The sequence below is a fragment of the Ahaetulla prasina genome, chromosome 1, assembly GCF_028640845.1.
Source record: "Ahaetulla prasina isolate Xishuangbanna chromosome 1, ASM2864084v1, whole genome shotgun sequence".
NCBI classification, from domain to species: Eukaryota; Metazoa; Chordata; class Lepidosauria; order Squamata; family Colubridae; genus Ahaetulla; species Ahaetulla prasina.
Window position 1 is genome coordinate 325,234,399 of NC_080539.1, and position 19,887 is coordinate 325,254,285.

The 19,887-nt window shown below is 38.3% G+C and overlaps 2 protein-coding genes across 2 annotated transcripts in view; both read left to right on the forward strand.

Moving 5' to 3' along the window:
* Positions 1-19,887, forward strand: part of LOC131187816 (uncharacterized) — a 227,972-nt gene that overhangs the window by 105,993 nt on the left and 102,092 nt on the right. The window lies entirely within an intron of this gene.
* Positions 3,464-19,887, forward strand: part of TSHR (thyroid stimulating hormone receptor) — a 46,546-nt gene continuing 30,122 nt past the window's right edge. The window contains 2 exon segments of the mRNA XM_058162469.1: positions 3,464-3,639; positions 18,764-18,835. Coding sequence (XP_058018452.1) covers positions 3,464-3,639; positions 18,764-18,835 — 248 coding nt within the window.

Here is a 19,887-nt window from a genome sequence, read left to right on the forward strand (position 1 = left end):
CCAGCAGGTTCTGGAGAATCGGTAGCAGAAATTTTGAGCAGTTTGGAGAACTAGTAGCGGAAATTTTGAGTAGTTTGGAGAACTGGCAAATACCACCTCTGGCTGGCCCCAGCGTGGGGTGGGAATGGAGATTTTGCAGTATCCTTCCCCTGCCACGCTCACCAAGCCACATCCACCAAGCCACGCCCACAGAACAAGTAGTAAAAAAAATTGGATTTCACCACTGGATCACACAGCCACATATGATGGCATGCAACGGCAATTGCAGTGTGTGGCCTACTATTTTGACCCACTACATTAACTAATTGAATTTCATACAATTTTTTGGGCTCCTGAGAAATAGACAGACTATCTGGACAGGGTCTGCACAAGTTCATATGGTTGGCTAGTTTATAGCTCTGGAGATTGAACTGAACTTCATTTTAAGATAGCTTAATGTGGATTCAGCCTATGTAGTTAGATTACAGTTAATAGGTTTGGAGAGCCCAGAAACGGGACCGTTTGTATAAATCACTGTAAGATGTCATGCAAATGCTTCCAGCCAATCACTAACTAACTACATTTAGTGTTGGATGAACACAGACTTATATTTCTTTTTCTACTATTATTAGCCGCCTTCAGCACTAAGAAGAATTTAAAAAGCGGAATATAAATGGGTGGTTTTGAGCAATAATTAATTTTGAACTAAAGCGAACCGATAAGCAGCTCTATTAACACGCAACTTCACATATTTCTTGGCGGAAAGCTTTCGACTCGGTGCGATCTGGCCTGTCGCCACTAGATGGCAACCGACCGCCAGCCTTGAAGACGCTGCTGGCACTGATGTTGCTACGGAGTCCCGAGCGGAGTTACCTTCTCTACCTGCCGCTCAGGCAAGTTGCGGCGCCTTGCTGCCCATCCCTGATGGGACTTTGGAGGGTTCTCCGCAGTTTCTGGCCGGGTGTTTCAGAAGGCGCTGGGCGGGAGAAGAGGACGAGAAAGGACTTCATCCTCCTTGACAGCGACCAACTTCACTGAGCTGCGAGTCACGGTGAGGTTCAATAAACAGATGCAATTAGAATCTGTACTGCTGTGTTCAGGATGGTGTTTCTCAGCTTTGACAACTTTAAGTTGTGTGGACTTAAACTCCCAGAATTCCCCAGCCACTATACTTACTGGGGAATTCTGGGAGTTGAAGTCCACATATCTTAAAATTGCCAAGGCTGAGAAACACTGACCTAAAGGGATGGAGAAGTGGGGGAAGGATCCTTAAAGTAGAACTCCTGAAGACTGGCGGGTGTGTGTGTGTGTTGGAGAGTTTCCATATGAAGAGTTGCTAGAATCCTGAAAGATCCTGGTAAAGTTGGAGCCCAGAAAGCCCAAATGGCAGCAAGTGGAAATTGAGCCTGGCAGGTGTCTTCACAATTTCATCTCCCCGAGAGCTGCTTGCAAGTCTTAATAAAGAGAAAGAAAAGGGAACCTTTGACTATTCCTGGCTGTGATGTATCCAGCTGAACTTAATTTTTGATGATATATAAGATAATGCTGTAAGATTCCATTTTCAGAATTTCTAGCCAAAACAAGATAGATGGTAGAATTGGAGGAATGTTGAGATTCTCAATTGTGTTTAGAAAAAATACAGTCATCCCCCCACCATTATTGCTAACTTTGAAATGCAAATTATATATGTATTAATAACTTTCGATGGCAAACCTATGTTTCAATCTTACTGTTCAAAATAATACGAGTTAAATGAAGTTGCTTGGGATTGCAAGCAATTCTAAGTTTACAATCATATTCTTATTTTTTATTTTAATTTAGGATAATGTTTCTAATTAAAATGTTCAGTTTTTAATCTCTTTTTGTTGACAACAAATGTGATTGTCCTTACAAGTAATGAATAAATTAAAAATGCTGGGCAATTTTTTTAAACTGTTTTCTCCTCCTTTTTTTTTTTTGTTATTCTAGATACAAAAATTTAAGAAGTTGTTTCCATATGTTGAAGTTTCATAATCTAGTATTAGTTCAAAAATGATAAAACCCAATATTCTCTTTATCACAAAATATATTCTTTATTTTTGAAAATGTCCATTAAAAGTGAATTGGAAAGTCCACTTGAGATTTATATCTTCAATAGACTGAGCTATAATTTATATTATATTATTTTTATTTCATTGGCAATCTCTCCACATCTCTCTTCTCTCACTATTCATCCCTATATTTATTTTTATTCATTTATTCAATTTCTATATAGAAACTTTCATATAGAAAATTGATGACTGACTTTCTTTCCAGAAATATTTCTGGTTTTCAGATGTACTCAGGCTACTGTTAAGGTCACTCAATAATATATTTCTTTAACTTGCAAATCAGATTTTAAATCATTTATAATTATTTATATATTTTGGAAATTTATGCTTTATTCTAAAAAAAACTACATCTTTGAATATAGTTTTTTGTTACATTCTAATGTTGCTAGCAACATCGTTAAAGATTTTATCTGCACATATTCAAACAAGCTTAGAGCTCTGTTTTACCTTTCATTAACTATTCATCCATATATCATATCACATTTCCTCAAAATGGTAGAATCCATTCGATTTTCAAATGTTCAAAATTTTTCAGATTATCAAATACTGAAAGCCTTGAATTTGAAAATAAACAATGCTTGCTTCAGTTTTGCAAAACATTTGAAAATAAAATATTGCAGTGTTTAATTGGCAATATATTGCAAATAATTTGTCAATCAGCTTTCTTCCTCCGAAGCAAAAGATTTAATCCACTGTTTAATCCAGTGTTCTTTGTGTAGTTTCTAGCTGTTTGATATGACAAATTTTCCATGGCTGGTGTCTTAATATAATCTCAAATCAATACAGCTGTGGACAATTTAACATTGTAATTCTGATGTACCCTTTTTATTCTTGAAAAACCAAGTCTTTCAGATCAGTTTTGTGGGAGATCTGTCAAAAGAGACACACTGCTTAAAAAAGAAAATCAAGTCATAGTTAGGCAGCATGAGTATTTTTTAATACAACATACAGAAGCCTTGTTCAGCATTCTGGAAGGTCTTTAATTGATTAAAGAGGAATATGCTTCCCAGAAGCCAGTGTAATAGAAATTTACTGTGGTATTTTGAGTGGGCCAGATCTTACTTTGGAATCTTTGGGCATATTTATTATTATTTTCTTCTTATTTTAATGTTTAATTGATATGCAGTCATATTGAAATTAATAAACAACAGAATGGCTTTGACGGCTAGTTGTATAACATACTGTATTTTGGTACATAGCTTATTTTCTTTCTTTCTTTTTTTCTTTCTTTCTTTCTATTTTTGCTTTTAGGGAAAGCGGAAAATAATTAGGTGGATGGGACATTTCTTTGGCGATTCCAGCTTTCTTCTTTTGGATGCAAAAGCCCTTCTTTTGTTTCGGGTGCAAAAGATTACGCAAGATAATGAAGCTGCTGCAGCAGTAGGAACAAGAAGATGCCGTGGCCACCAATGTTCCTTCAGCTGCTGCTTCTGCTGGAAATGGGCCAGAGAAGTAGAGGCACAGAAGTGTGCCCTTCATCCTTGTGTGATTGTTCTGACTGGGGAAACTATAAAATAACCTGCATGGAGATCAGTTTCATCCCTACACTCCCACAGAGCACACAAACATTGTGAGTACATAGATATAATACTCAGCATAGTATGTACCCAGCCTAGTGACTGTATTAAATGAGGCTTGTTAATCCATATTTCAAGACTGCTGCAATGTTTAATAGGCTTCCAAGTTAAGCTACCTATGAATTTTAGCATATTTTTAATCAGTTGCCTGTAACTGATCATGCAATAGTTATCTTAGTAGTGTTCCTAATCCAGATCTTGATCCCACTAGACTTAGTCTTTTTCTCTGCATTTTGTTTTCTGAATGATCCATTCTCCACCATCTCAGTTTTAAAGCCAATGCAAAGTGCAGCTTGAATCCAGACAGCGAAATGTGGGAATAAGAACCTAGTACTCGTATGCATCTCCATGAATGCAGCTGCTTTCATGAATTAGAGACAATGCTTTTGGTAGTGAATCTAAGCTCTTAACCCTAATGGAAATATGAGAAGGCTCACTGAGCTCATTGGTCCCTAATGTTCTGAGAGTTTTGATTGCAATTTTAAATTAATTTTGGAAGCCACTCCCCCAGAGGGGGTTTTACTGGTTTTCATAATGACTCATCACTGCCTCTAAAATCATGATACTGTGTTTTCCCCAAAATAAGACCCTGTCTTATATTTTTTTGAACCTCGATATTAGTGCTTGGCCTTATTTTCGGGGATGTCTTATTATTTTGGGGCACGTGGAACAAGACAGGGCTCCTCTTGCCATCTTACCTGATTTTGTTGTGTCTTGTCCGCTCTCACCACAGCCGGGGTCTGCTTATCTGCTCCCGAACACGGAGGAATATATGCCTCCCGGCCCCAGTTCTGGCTCCATGCCCAGACAAGCTGCAGAGGAGGGGGCACCTCCCGGTCCCAGCCCTGGCTCCATGCCCAAGCAGGCTGCAGAGGAGGGAGCATCCCCCGGTCCCAGCCCTGGCTCCATGCCCAAGCAGGCTGCAGAGGAGGGAGCATCCCCCGGCCCCAGCCCTGGCTCCATGCCCAGGCAAACGGAGCAGCTAGACCCCTCCCCGTCCTCCACAGCATGTGAGCCTGAGGAAAGTTTACTTCCAACAACAGCTGATTGGAGTGACCCTCGCACCAGAAGATTGGATAGGCGGAGGCAACAGAAGGAAGGGAGGGGCAGGCCTTAATGAGTGCTGAGTCATGGAGCCACACCCCATGGCCTATATAAAGGATCTGCTTTCTGGCAGTCTCTGAGTCAGGCAAAGTCGAACTTATCTTGCTGAAGTCACTTACTGGTCTCCTGCCTGCTCTGAGGACTTTGCTAGGACTTTGGGCAGAGCTGCAGAGGCAAGCCTGATTCGGATTTCCCTGACCCGGCCGTCAGCGGAGGAGTGGGACACGACAGATTTCCAGCTCTGTCTCCCTAACCAGAGGAAATGGTGGGGACCGGCTGCGCATGCGTTTAGATATTTTCCCATTATTTTGGGAGGGGGGCTTATTTTAGTGCATGCGCTCAAAAGCCGTTGAGCTTATTATCAGGGGATGTCTTATTTTAGGGGAAACACGGGATATATACAGTATATCCAGAAGGCAATGATGGTGATAGATGTACAGTGCCAAATGATAGTAACATCAGGAAGGAGTATGAGAAGCTGGAGAAGCACCAGGGCAGAAGAGAGGATTTGGAAAGTAAAGGTCCAAGTGTGTGTAGTGGTCATAGGAGCACTTGGAGCTGTGACTCATAAACTGAGAAAGTGGCCCCAACAGATGCCTGGAACAACATTGAAGCTCTCTGTTCATAAAAATGCAGTACCAGGAATAGCTAAGATGCCACATAGAACCTTCAACTCCAAGGCCTCTGGTAGAGAATCCAACACTGAGGAAGATCTACTGCCCCAGTAGTAATGAGAAGGGATTTTACTAAGGTTCCAGCTTGAAAAACTTGCACTACAAATAGATTATTTTCCAGCTCAAAACTATGAATTCAAATTCAGATAAAATTGACCAATATCAATCAAACTATAAATACCATTCATAAGAAATATGTATAGTTTGGTAGAAGAACAGGGCTTCTAGGTGTCTGAAATCTTATCTTCCTGAAGCTCTCCTGGGAGACTTTTCCCAGCCCTAACTTTCTGCCTGGGTTCAGCTGCTTCACAATTATTCCTATCAGTAATGTTCCTGGAGGTGCCTCTTCACTTGGATGTATGGAAGAGAGTAGACTACCATAATCCGTACTCCCCTTATGGCTAATAAAAAAGGAAAATGGACATTTTCAAGTTCTGTAATGAAACCACCTGGTATAACATAAAAGCATGTGACCAGTGGTTTTAACCTTTTCTTTTGCCATTGGGAAATAAATCAACTTTGTAAGAATGAATAAAATGAAATTTTATTTTTTAAAATATTGATTTAAAAATAAGATTTTTTAAAACTGATCATTTTAATTAGAAACCTCATTCAGAATACTGGCTTTATTTATTTAATTTATCATATAATTGCCCATCTCACAAAACATATATTGTGGGCGGTATACAATGAAAGACATATCATGAAAGCCTAAAAATTAAGAAACATTCTACAATTAAAACCCTCAATTGCATTGTACGATTAAATACACACTTTCAAAATATATCCGCTGTCAAGAACTTTATAGAGAAAAAATAAAACTTGAGCTCAGTGGAACCTCCTTACCACAAACTTAAATATTCAAAGAAATAGGAACTTGAGAGAAGTCGGCTTCTAACATGTGCACAGCAAAATAAATCAAAAGTCTAACTCAGATTCATGACTAAAACATTTACCTATTTCTACAGAAATAAACAAGGCTTTTGGAAAGAAATTTTTGTCTAAATTTCCCTTTTTCCCTGGAAATTCCAATTGGTTAATGCTGAGGCTGTGGCACTCCTTTCCTGCCTCAATCCAGTAGTTTCTGTCTCAGGCTTAAAGAAAGCAGTCTTTTTTTCCTTTCAAGACCAGGGAGGGAGGGAGAGTGGAGGAGGAGGACCTGTCTATGCTTATATGTCAAAACACCCAGGTTTCACCCATGTAAACTGGCTGGTTATGGGAATGTGAACTGTCTGAGAGTCAAGGGTCAGACTTACTGAAAAATGGAAGCTTGGAAATTAGTTGTTTTTTTTTAATTTCAGTTGATTTACATGGATGGTTCTTTCATTATGGATTTTGACTTATTTTCAACACAACTGATTTTTTACCTTTTATAGTTATATTTAAGCATGCGTGTTTGTTTTTAAAAAGTGCTAATCTACCCCCAATTTCTGATAATAGTGATCTCAACATAGATAAAGATTTAAAATGTTATTTTATTGTTCTGTACACTAAATCAAGAAGGGTTATAACTGTAAATATCAATCTTGGAGGAAGATCAGCACTTTTTACCATTATGGGTTGTCCTTGACTTAGGACCACAATTGAGCCCCAAATTTCTGTTGCTAAGTGAGGTATTTGTTAAGTGAATTTTGCTCCATTTTACGACCTTTCTTGCTAAAGTTACTAAGTGAATCGTTGCAGTTGTCAAGTTGTTAAGTGAACCTGGCTTCCCCATTGATTTTGCTTGTCAGAAAGTCACAAAAGGTGATCACATGACCCTGGGACATTTCAACCGTCCTAAATATGAGTAATAAAGCATCTGAATTTTGGTCACATGACCAAACAGTTGTAAGTGTGAAAAACGATCATAAATCACTTTTTCAGTGCCGTTGTAACTTTGAAGAATCACTAAATGAACTATTGTAAATAAGGGTCTAGTACTTGCTTTGGTTCACTATCCCTGTGGGACAGGTTTTTGCAGGAGACCCAATCACAGAAATGCAGGGTGTAGGAGTGTTTTGTTTTTCTGTATCAATTAGAGATCACACACCTTTACTTTGCCCACTTATGACTCTTGGCTTCACTTTGATTGTCTCCAATTATTAGCATCACTGATTCCACCTGCACTTAGCTGTCCTGTTCTCCATATCAGCAGTGTACCAGACACTAGTCATCCATGTTGGCAAGCTTAGTAGTCAATTAGTTGGTGACTGAAGTCAATTAGTAATAGTAAAAGTCAATTAGTAATTTACTATTGTTATTAATTGACCACTTGGTAATTACTCCTTGAGCTTGAAGGCTTTGCTTGCTAATATCTGAAAGATGAATAATAAGATAATATCCAAGACTTGATTCTAGATGAGCAAATTAGTCAGGTGTAAACTACCGATACTTGGTTGGATCAAGCAAGTGGAATGCATCTCTTTCAACTGTTTTCTGAAGTTTCAAAATTAGTCAAGGATCACAGGTGGGGAGGGGAGGTTGGAACAGGGGTGAAATCCAAAATTTTTCCCTACCAGTTCTGTGGGCGTGGCTTGGTGGGCATGGCAGGGGAAGGATATTGCAAAATCTCCATTCCCACCCCACTCTGGGGCCAGCCAGAGGTGGTATTTGCAGGTTCCCCAAACTACTCAAAATTTTCACTACTGGTTCTCCAGAACCTGTCAGAACCTACTGGATTTCACCCTGGGTTGGAGTGATTTGCCAAAATCTACAGAACTGAAAGCTCTGCTTTATCACTTACCCAGTTTTCTGGATTTTATTGCTGTGTATGCAATGCAGGACAGGAATTCTGAAGTTTCACTGCTCGCACTATAGCTAAATCATATCATGTCTCAGCTGCCTGGAGTGCTCTGTGCTATGGCTTTAAAATTACTTTCCATAGTTTTCTATCTCTATATATCTCTATTTAACAAAATAAATTTGATAATAATAATCTCTGTGGGACAAGTTGTTGTTGGAGACTGAATCACAGAAGGGTGGGTTGTAGGAAGACTTTTCTTTTGAAGCCTGCAGTCCATTGGTGCTGGAAGACCAATATTAAAATCATCAGGAGAGATCAACTAAGAGTGTTATTGTATTCAGCAGAATCTTTACAAGGTTTTCAAGTTGTTTTACATGTTTATATATACTAATTCTTAAATTTTCCATGCTATATGCCACTGTAAGCATTTTTGTTTGTTTTCAATTGGATTAATACAAAGTGCTACTGCAGATAGAAAGATAGATTAACAGAGTCGGAAGGGACCCTGTAGTTCTAGTTCAACCCCCCACCCAAGCAGGAGACCCTACACCATCTCTGACAAATGGCAGTAGAATCTCCCCTTGAAAGCCTCCAGTGATGAAGCTCCCACAACCTCCAAAGGCAAGCTGTTCCACTGGTTGATTGTTCTCACTGTCAGAAAATTTCTCCTTATTTCCAGGTTGAATCTCTCCTTGATCAGTTTCCATCCATTATTCCTTGTCTGACCTTCAGGTGCCTTGGAAAATAGCTTGACCCAGTGGTGGGTTTCTGCCGGTTTATACCGGTTCTCCCGAACCATATGTTAATTTTCTGAGCAGTTCGGAGAACCGGTTGTTGGAAGAAATCTTTTCCCACTTTACAGAGCTAATCCTGCAAGGAACGGAGGAAGGAAACATTCTACTCTGCCTGTATCATTCTTTGACAAAATGACAAAATTAGTAAACCAGAGGAATGCTGTCAATATAATTTACTTGGACTTCAGTAAAGCATTTGATAAAGTAGACCATAACCTACTACTAGATAAAGTAGAAAAATGTGGGTTAGACAGCACCACCACCAGATGGATTCGTAACTGGCTGACCAACCGCACTCAACGTGTAGTCCTCAACGGAACTACATCCACATGGAGGGAAGTATGCAGTGGAGTACCCCAAGGCTCTGTTTTAGGCCCAGTACTCTTCAACATCTTCATCAATGACTTGGACGAGGGGATAGATGGGGAACTCATCAAATTTGCAGATGACACCAAGCTGGCAGGAATAGCCAACACTCCAGAAGATAGGCTCAAGTTACAGAAAGATCTTGACAGACTTGAACATTGGGCGCTATCTAACAAAATGAAATTCAACAGTGAAAAAAGTAAGGTTCTACATTTAGGCCAAAAAACCAAAATGCACCAGTACCGTATATGTGGTACCTTGCTCAATAGTAGTACCTGTGAGAGGGATCTTGGAGTCCTAGTGGATAACCATTTAGATATGAGCCAGCAGTGTGCAGCAGCTGTTAAAAAAGCCAACACAGTTCTGGGCTGCATAAACAGAGGGATAGAATCAAGATCACGTGAAGTGTTAGTGCCACTTTATAATGCCTTGGTAAGGCCACACTTGGAATATTGCATCCAGTTTTGGTCGCCACAATGTAAAAAAGATGTTGAGACTCTAGAAAGAGTGCAGAGAAGAGCAACAAAGATGATTAGGGGACTGGAGGATAAAACATATGAAGAACGGTTGCAGGAACTGGGTATGTCTAGTTTAACAAAAGAAGGACTAGGGAGACATGATAGCTGTGTCCCAATACCTCAGGGGCTGCCACAAAGAAGAGGGAGTCAGGCTGTTCTCCAAAGCACCTGAGGGTAGAACAAGAAGCAATGGGTGGAAACTGATCAAAGAAAGAAGCAACTTAGAACTAAGGAGAAATTTCCTGACAGTTAGAACAATTAATAAGTGGAACGACTTGCCATCAGAAGTTGTGAATGCTCCAACACTGGAAATTTTTAAGAAAATGTTGGATAACCATCTGACTGAGATGGTGTAGGGTTTCCTGCCTGGGCAGGGGGTTGGACTAGAAGGCCTCCAAGGTCCCTCCCAACTCTGATGTTATGTTATGTTATGTATTTCTAGCCTAATCCTTATCTTAATTGCTGCCCCTGCTACTTTAAGTGTTTTCAGAAACTGCCTCTGGGTTGAACTTGCCTGTTCCTCTTGGTCATCCAAGACATCTCTCCTTTTTCCCCATCGCTACAGGATGGTTCGGGTCCAAAAACCTCCTGACAGCGGTTTGGTCAGCTGGATTTTCGCAGAGCTCGTCGGAGCCCGCTATTTTTCCAGCTGGTCTCGCAGCGACGCTTCTGGTCTTTCCATCTGTGGGGATTCTTCAATCATCCAAGTCATGGTTGTCCCAAAGGTGCTTTTTTCAAGAGGCAACTGGACTTTCTTGCTTTCCAGAAAGTCCAGTTGCCTCTTAAAAAAGCACCTTGGGATGGGAGTCTCTTCCAAGTGGCCAAGCTACATCAGGGGTGAAATGCTACAGGTTCGCTCTGGTTCGGGCAAACCAGTAGTGATAAAAACTACTGGTTTGGTGAACCAGTAGTAAAAAAAAGCTACCGATTCAGACGAACTGGTAGTTAAAAAAAGCTACTGGTTCCTCCAAACCGGTATTTCCGACGATCAGCTGTGCAGCGGGGGTTTAGCTTTGCTAGAAAGCAGGAAATCGTGCACCACAACTGATCCCCCCCACTTGCTGTTCTACTTACCTTCCCAAGCCTCCTTTTGGTGCATACTGCACGTGCGCGTTTGGTGTGCAGTGCGCATGCGCACACAGCGCATGTTTGGCACAAAGTGTGCATTTGCGGCCAGCAAACTGAGAGCAAACTGGTTCGGATTTCACCACTGAGCTACATGATTGCTCACTGATAATAAGTGGAACCTCCTTCCAATTTGTTATAGTTTGCTCCCATGATAATATGGTATAGTAACATGGCACCAATTGTACAAAATTAGCACCCACCCCTCTCCTAGAAAAATGAAATATTTTGAGAAATATTAAAAAGGAAGAATATATTTCCCTGGATGAGAAATGAAAAAACATGTTTTCTTAGAGGGAGAAAGCAGCCCCCACCTTCCTTAATAGCCCACAGCAGATGTCAGCACTTAAAAGATAAAAAGATAGATAGCAATATTCATAGGCAAAACTTCTGTGCAGCAAGAATGGGATTAGCCCTCACTCAAGATGTTAATTTGTTAATTGGTTGCTTTAGCTGGGCATTGTGTAGCCCAAATATCCGCACCCACTTTCTGGAGAGCTTAAATGATCTCTCTGCTAAAGGGTTTCACTTTTTGAGCAAGAGTTGGCTGTATTTTAGCTATTTTAATTCTTCAGTGTGCTCTGGCACTCTGCCTGATTTGTAACTCTGGGTTGTAGATATTGCTGAGGAAAAGGAAAGTATTCAGAGAGAATGGTTTAGCTTTCCATGACAGCTATGACTCATTGATCTTCAGTATGTATTCTCCAGGGGTGAAATCTAAAAATTTTCCCTACTGGTTCTGTGGGCATGGCTTAATTGGTGGGCGTGGCTTGGTGGTCAGATGGCTGGGTGGATGTTGCCAATAACAATAAATAATAAAAATAATAAACAAAGTATAAAAAACAATAAGAGGTACCAAAAACCAACTTTCACACTTTACACACACACAACACAACTGACTCACACACAATGTAAAAGCAGCTGCACTTCACACTGCCACAAAAAGCTCAAAAACCAACTTTCACACTTTACACACACACAACACAACTGACACACACACACACACACACACACACAAAATACCACATACAGCTTTCTGAGATTTTGTGTTTGTGTAGTTAGAGTGAAACACTACAGAAACACACCAAATCTCAGATAGCTGCACAAATATTTTATTTTATTATTAAGGTTTGTGGACTTCAATTTCCAGAGTTCCTCAGCCAGCAAAGCCAGACAGCATTAGTTACTCAGTGATGAAATAGATTAGCTAAGTTTAGATTAGTTCTGTCTGATGCTGAAAGTGAAACTGGGGCTTTCGGGCTGGGAAAAAAGCCATGAGGTCGATCAATAATCAGGTAAGTGCCTTAGAATCTCTTAAAAGGAGGTTTTCTACATGTTTTCTACAGAAAACATGTTTTTTAAGGTTCTGCTGATGAGGAACTCAGGTGAGATCCCCAGAGTAGCCTTTTTTTTTTTTTTAAGTTTAAAGGCTCTGCCGATCTCAGCTGAGGGGCGGGATCCCCAAAGGCTTTTTTTTTACTTTTAAAGGCATGTTTCGGCTGAAACAAAACCTTCTTTTAAAAGTAAAGAAAACCCCTCTGCTGATGGTGCGGCTCAACAGAGGCAGGGGGGGCGGGGCCAGGGATTTTTGCTACTGGTCCTCTGAACCAGCAGCCGCCATCGCTACCGGATTGCGCGAGCTGGTCCGAACCGGGAGCATTTCACCCCTGGTATTCCCCATTTCTAATCTAATGATTGATATTTAGGACAGCTTTTTGCAAGCAGATAAGCTTTTTGTATTTTTGTACAGGTAATCCTGTACAAAACTGTAAACTGTAAGCAGTTCATTTAGTGACCATTCAAAGTTACAAAGACACTGAAAAAAGTGAGTTACGACTGTTTATCACACTTACGAGCATTGCAGCATCCCCATGGTCATGAGAGGTCAGGTGAGACTTAGCACCCCTCGATGTGAGTGACATCAAGTTGGCCATGCCCACTCAGTTACATGACCACCCAGCCACAACTACCCAGCTCCTGAATCTGACTATATTTTGACATAAAAATCAACATATAAAAATTTGTTCTCTTTTTAGTAAAGTATAAATGGTAACCATCCTGGGTTCCTGAAACCATGAAATGCTTCAGAGAATCAGAAGAAGTGATGCGTTTGAACTAATTATTCAATTTGACTTTATCAAGCAAAAGAAACAAACTGGAATATTTCTTATTTTTCTAATACTTACATTCTGTACCTATTCAGTATGTTGATACTGTCTATTTAATAGAAAACTTGGTTCTCTTTTTATCTCCTATTTTAATGTAATATCTGATTACTATTGTGATAAAATCCTGTGAGCATAAAGGGAAATGTGACTTTCCCTTTATCTTTTCACATGCTCAGGTGGCTCATGTATGGATGATAACATGTCAGGTCAGATGTAACAGAGAAAATCCTTCTCAATTGTGATGCCCTTCACTTCTAGTTCTTTGTGAGGTCCCTCTATTGATTTTTCTTGCCCCCAACAGATTTGCCCCCTGCAATAAGAGCCATGGTAGAATGCAGTACTGCAGGCTACTTCTGCTGACTGCCGACTGCCAGTAGTTTGCCAGTTTGATTCTCACCAGCTCAACGTTGACTCAGTCTTCCATCTTTCCAACCCAGATTGTTGGGGACAACATGCTGACTCTGTAAACTGCTTAGAAGGGGCTATAAAGCACTGCAAAGTGGTATATAAGTAAGTACTATTGCTAAATGCTATTGCCATTTCAAGATTTCAATACAGGGCTCCATCTCATAACTTACTGAGTTTCTAGAAGTCCAGCCTGATCTTTCTATCAGCTCAAAGGGAAATAAAAAACCAAGAGAAATTAGGTTGCACATTTTGTTGAAAGAAAAGCATTATTCTTCAAATCCCTGTTAAATATATTTGCATTTCTGTTTTGCCAAATAACTGACATAACTATTTGCTATCTTGATCTCTTTTTACCACACACTCTACTAACCAAATACATATAATACTAATCAAACAATCATCATCAGAAAGATTGTAGCACTTTTTTGTCCTTTACATCTATTTCAAGTCTTTTCTTGTGAAATTTCTTCTTAACTTGATACAATATTTTTCTTGCCACGATACTATGATACATTGTATGCCATAGTATATCATGTATGCCATGATACAACTGTTTGAATAGTAATAGATTATATATTGAATCTAGATAGCTGTTATTTAACAGGGATTTGAAGAATAATGCTTATCTTTCAGCAAAACGTGCAATCTAATCTTCTGCATCTTCTATAGAGAGATTTCTACAAAATTTGTTGGAAATTATAGATGTATCAATAATGTTCAGCCTTGCACTTCCACTCAAATGAATTCAGTGTTACATATACCCAATGAACATTAAAGAACTGCAATTTGTAGCTGGGGGACACAACATATAAGTAAACCACTAAGTTAAGCAATACTTATGTCAGCTTTGGAAGCCATACTAGGCTGGAAGCTTCCGTGCTGCCACTTTCTCATGTGTGTGGGAAAGTAGGAGGGGGGATTTAGTAGTGGGGTTGTCTTGAGACATATAACATTCTTCCTGTCAGTCAAGATCAGGCCGATCCTGCATCTAGAGAAGGAGTGGTGTCTTGAGATGGGACAGTTGGCGATTGGAACATGTGATCAATTGAGGAGTGAAGGGATGGTTTTGGGGATTTTGATTTACTGAGGGAAAACCTGGACCTCTCAGATTTGGGATTTTCCAGATGTGCCAATTTACCTATCCTAGTAAATAGAACTTTGAAAGATGCTTGCTTTGGAGTTTTTACTTGGAGTGGGGTTTTTTTTCTGGAATGCTGATAACTTAGCTCCTATTCATTTTTGAAGCTCTGTAAGATGATTTGGTAATGTGTATGGAAGACAGAAACATTTCAGAAGGGTGGGATATTTGATGGATTCTTCATGAATGAACATTTCTGTTCATAAATCATTTAGGAATAGAAATAAATAACTACCAAATATTTTTAGTCAAATTTTCCCTGGAAAAAAATGTTGCATGCTTATACAGTTAGTATGCAGTAAGTAGAACAGGCTGTTCTAGATCTCCAACTTCTAGGACTAGAAATTTCTGAAGCTGCAACAATGAATGATTTTTCTTCTTCCTTTCTCTGTCTACTGAGAGGGATATCTATAATATCTCAGAATGTTTGAGGCAAGATTTTAAGTTTTATTCTGAGTTAAATTGGGTTATAAACTATAAGCAGAGATCAATGACTGCTCCATTATTTATATGCTATCATTTTAATTTATTAGTTAATACTAATAATCTTCTATTATCTATCTCTAGTTTTGGCATGAAGATCTGGGATATTTGACTTAAATAACCTAATAGAATAATCCTGTTTGTAAACAGCTAGTATAAAATCCACTACAATATCAATAATTGTGAAAATTTTAAGAATAAATAGAATACACTTCTTTAAAACAATTGATTTTTAAACTTCAGCATTTTTTAAAATAAGATTCTCTGGGAAGAATTTGTGAAAGGGAGTAAAAGCTTTTTCTCCTTATTTTACAAGTGTAAAATTAATAGGATTTTGCCTGAAGTTCACTCTTCATTCTCTGCTAATCCTAGAGGGTTGAATGTCTTTCACTGACTTCATTCCAGAAACCTGGAATATCCATAGACACTGATACAACAGAAGAAATACCCTGACAGCTGTAATATGAAGCATTGTAAACATTTTTAAAAGGAAAAAAAAAAAACAAATTTATAATAGATACAGGCTTGACCTGTTATTTGAATGATTTCGAGAATGCACACGAGGGTCAGATTGGTGTTATTGTTAGGCAGATGGTAAGTTTTGATCTCACCACAGGGACAAAGTCAGCTGGGTGACCTTGGGACACTCACTTTCTTGCAATGGAAGTCCACTTATGAACAATCTTGAAGAAAAGAAAGAAAATTGCAGAGACTTCTGCAGGTCTTCTCTGAGAATTAGACATGATTGAACAGAAGGAAAAGAGAGAGAGAGAAAGAGAGAATATATAGAATTATGTTTACTGTAATTAAAAATCAAAGCTGCAAAAAAATGCAGATAATTCTCTTCTAACATATCCCTCATATTATTGATTTTTCAGATTTCTATCACTTCCATTAGCTTTTTATGACCTGCCTCCCTGTTTGATGTGTGGGTGGTTTTGATTTGATTACGTTAATTTCAGTACTCAAAGAATGATTTCTACAAGATGTGTGTGTTAGTGTAATATGCAACAATGTGCAAAGATATACTCTAATAAACTTCTTTAAATCATTACTTACAATCATTTAATACATGTCAATACTTCAGCCCTAACTTGTATAGAATAGAATAGAATAGAATAGAATAGAATAGAATAGAATAGAATAGAATAGAATAGAATAGAATAGAATAGAATTTTTTATTGGCCAAATGTGATTGGACACACAAAGAATTTGTCTTGGTGCATATGCTCTCAGTGTACATAAAAGAAAAGATACCTTCATCAAGGTACAACACTTACAACACTTAATGATAGTCATAGGGTACAAATTTAACACTTAATGATACAACACTTAATGATAGTCATAGGCTACAAATAAGCAATCAGGAAACAATATCAATATAAATTGTAAGGATACAAGCAACAAAGTTACAGTCATAAGTGGAAGAAGATGGGTGATGGGAACAATGAGAAGATTAATAGTGCAGATTTAGTAAATAGTTTGACAGTGTTGAGGGAATTATTTGTTTAGCAGAGTGATGGCATTCGGAAAAAAACTGTTCTTGTATCTAGTTGTTCTGTTGTGCAGTGCTCTATAGCGTCGTTTTGAGGGTAGGAGTTGAAGCAGTTTATGTCCAGGATGTGAGGGATCTGTAAATATTTTCACAGCCTTCTTTTTGATTCGTGCAGTATACAGGTCCTCAATGGAAGGCAGGTTGGTAGCAATTGTTTTTTCTGCAGTTCTAATTATCCTCTGAAGTCTGTGCCTTTCTTGTTGGGTTGCAGAACCAAACCAGACAGTTAAAGTGCGGCCCTCAATAAAATTGAGTTTGACACCCCTGATTTAAATTAATGAAATACTGATGGGAAAATATTTAAATTTAGGAATTTTTGCATCAATCCTCATATAAAGAAAAACTTGAGGAAGTATTGCAACAAATAGTATACCACCAAAAGTCACCCTTTCTGGAAGTTTATACTGTAATGTATAATAACACTAGACAACAAAAATTTGCTTCCTGAACATTTTTGGATGTATTTTACAAAGTTTTTTCCTGCCTATCAGGAAAATAACCTATAATTTAATCCATCATGTGTTGTTTTATGAAAATCTATTTTTGAAAGTGCTTCTTATACGTATGCTTTGTATAGCACAGTCATGCACTCAGGGCATATTGAATCACTTGACGACCAAGAAAGATATTTTGCATCCACTTCACATAAAACTCGGATTAATGAAAAATTTTGTGAAAGCAATGAACAAGGAAGGTGAAGGTTTTCATTATTTGAGACAGATATTTCCAAAAATAACTGATATCAAGAGTAAGGAAGGTATTTTTGTATGGTCCACAGATCAGATACATCATCAGTGACAAACAGTTGAAGGACTGTTAGTGGGGCCAGAGAAAATCACCTGAAAAATGTCCAAGGATATTGTTGAGAATTTTCTTGGCAACCATAGAGCAGTAAACTACACACAGCTGGTTGACAAACTTCCTACATCACAAGACCATGAAGTGCAACATGTCATTGAAGATTCATTTTTGCATCCATACTTGGATTCCTTTTCCCAAAATTTAGGTGCAGTCAATGATGAACATGGTAAAAAGACATTCCCACATTGGAAAAATATATCAAGAGAAATTGGAATCTATCAGTGCTGGCTGACTATTGTTGGATACTGCAGTGAAATGCATCATACACTGAGTTCAAATGAAAATCGGCAGCAAAACACTTTTAGTGCTTCTGAGCTTATGCAGCGTGTCAGAAACATTATGCAATTAAATGCAATATAGTTATTAAAAGTTAATTCATGTTTTTCAAGATTACTGCATGATATAGTCATTCTCAATTTATAATTATGCTCAGTTTCAAGGGGTCTATCATAATCATAGAGTTTGCAGAAAATGAAACTTTTGAAAAATCTCTTGTCCAGTGCGATCAGTGCTTATAATTCTTTATTTTTAAAATAAAATAAAATAAAATATTGAAACAACCCATTCAATAATATGCAATATCAGCTGTAAATCTGAATTAGATGCAGGAATTTGTATATAATGTTTCATCAATGTCTGAAGTGAAATTTCTTCAAGTCTTACAGTTGGCATAAAATTCTGCCTATTTTGGTATTCAGATGCTGCAAAATCATTTTTACAGATACTGTAATATTGAAGAAAAAGGAACATGCTCTTGCTTTAAAAATTGATAATACAAGATTTGTATTATTCTTCATTATCTTTCTTTAAAAATTCTATTTTTTTGTTCAGTTATATCAATCTGATGTCAAGGTAGAAATATATCGGTATCTCCTCTTTATTCAAGGTCAGTGATTGAGCATTTCACTGACAGACCAACAATAGCAAAATGTTAATGTTGCTATGCTTGTATTATCACTCATTTTATGATCCTCCAGGAAAAGTCTAGTTCTACTTGAGTATTCAATGCACATATAAAGTTTGATGAAAATAATTCAAACTTGTTAGGAAGCAAACTTAATGAACTGTCCATCTGTCATGTAAACCATGTTTTCCACCGCTATTATTTCCATTCTGATTTAGAAACCATTACTGTAAAGAATTTGAACAGCATAATAATCTTGAAAATATATTAATTTTTTAAGCTTTGTTCCTACAGGAGGTTTATGGATACATATCTGAAAAGAATTCCTAGTGAAGCATTCTCCAGACTACCCAACATCTCCAGGATGTAAGTTTTTACTGACATTACTTTCTTAAAATAAGCAGTATTTGCTCTCTTGCTTGTTTAATGTTGTACAATGCTACAGGGTAAAAAAAAGGATTGACAGCCAGTTTGCTGTACTAGTTAAGGCACCAGTCTAAAAATGGGGAGATTGTGAGTGATGAGATTTCCACCTTAGATGGGTGACCTTGAGCCAGTCACTCCTTCTTAGCAATAGGAACCAGGCAATGGTAAATGCACTTCAAAAATCTTGGAAATAAAACTACAGGGACTATCTCCGATGGTTGTCAGGAGTCAATATTGATTCAAAGGCGCACACAAATGCATAGAGAGAGAAAAAGAGAGGGAGGGAGGGAGGGAGGGAGGGGGAAAGAGAGAGAGAAAAAGGGTGGGGGGGAGACGGAGTGCTCCCAGCAAGGATTGCACAAACTTGAGGAAGTGATAGAAAAATGAATTATCTTGTCTCAGATATCCTAAGCCATTGTCTGAGCCATGTCAATATATTTGTAGCATATATTTGGTCAAACAATTTCAGCTGTGCTGGTTTACTTGGGAGTGCTGACAACAATCTTGCAAGTCTGAAGGTTAGGTCTCAATCAAACATGTTAGTTGTTTTCAATGGAAAGGTTTGGGGAAGGAAAGAGCTCAGGGATGTATCCAAATGCCCAGGTTGCATTGATTATAGTGTTGTTGTTTTTTTTGGTTTAGGAATACATATCTATATAGGTAATTACTGTGATAATTATGAGGTTTTGCCGTGTTACAGTTTCATGTTTATTAGTAATACTGATTGCCTCTCCTTTGAGGATTACTTTTGTAGGGTGGAAACATTTAAATATATAAATAGAGAGATAGAAACAGACATATAGTATGATCTAGTAGTTAAAGTGCTGGATAAACAGCAGAAAGACCCAGGTACTAGTCCTTCCTTAGGCACCAAAACCAGCGGGTGATTTTGAACCAATAACTTCCTTGCAACTCTAATCAGCGTCAGGCTCTACAACAAGCTGGCTGATAAACAAACACTTGTAGCATCATGCACCCTTGCAGCTTTGCTG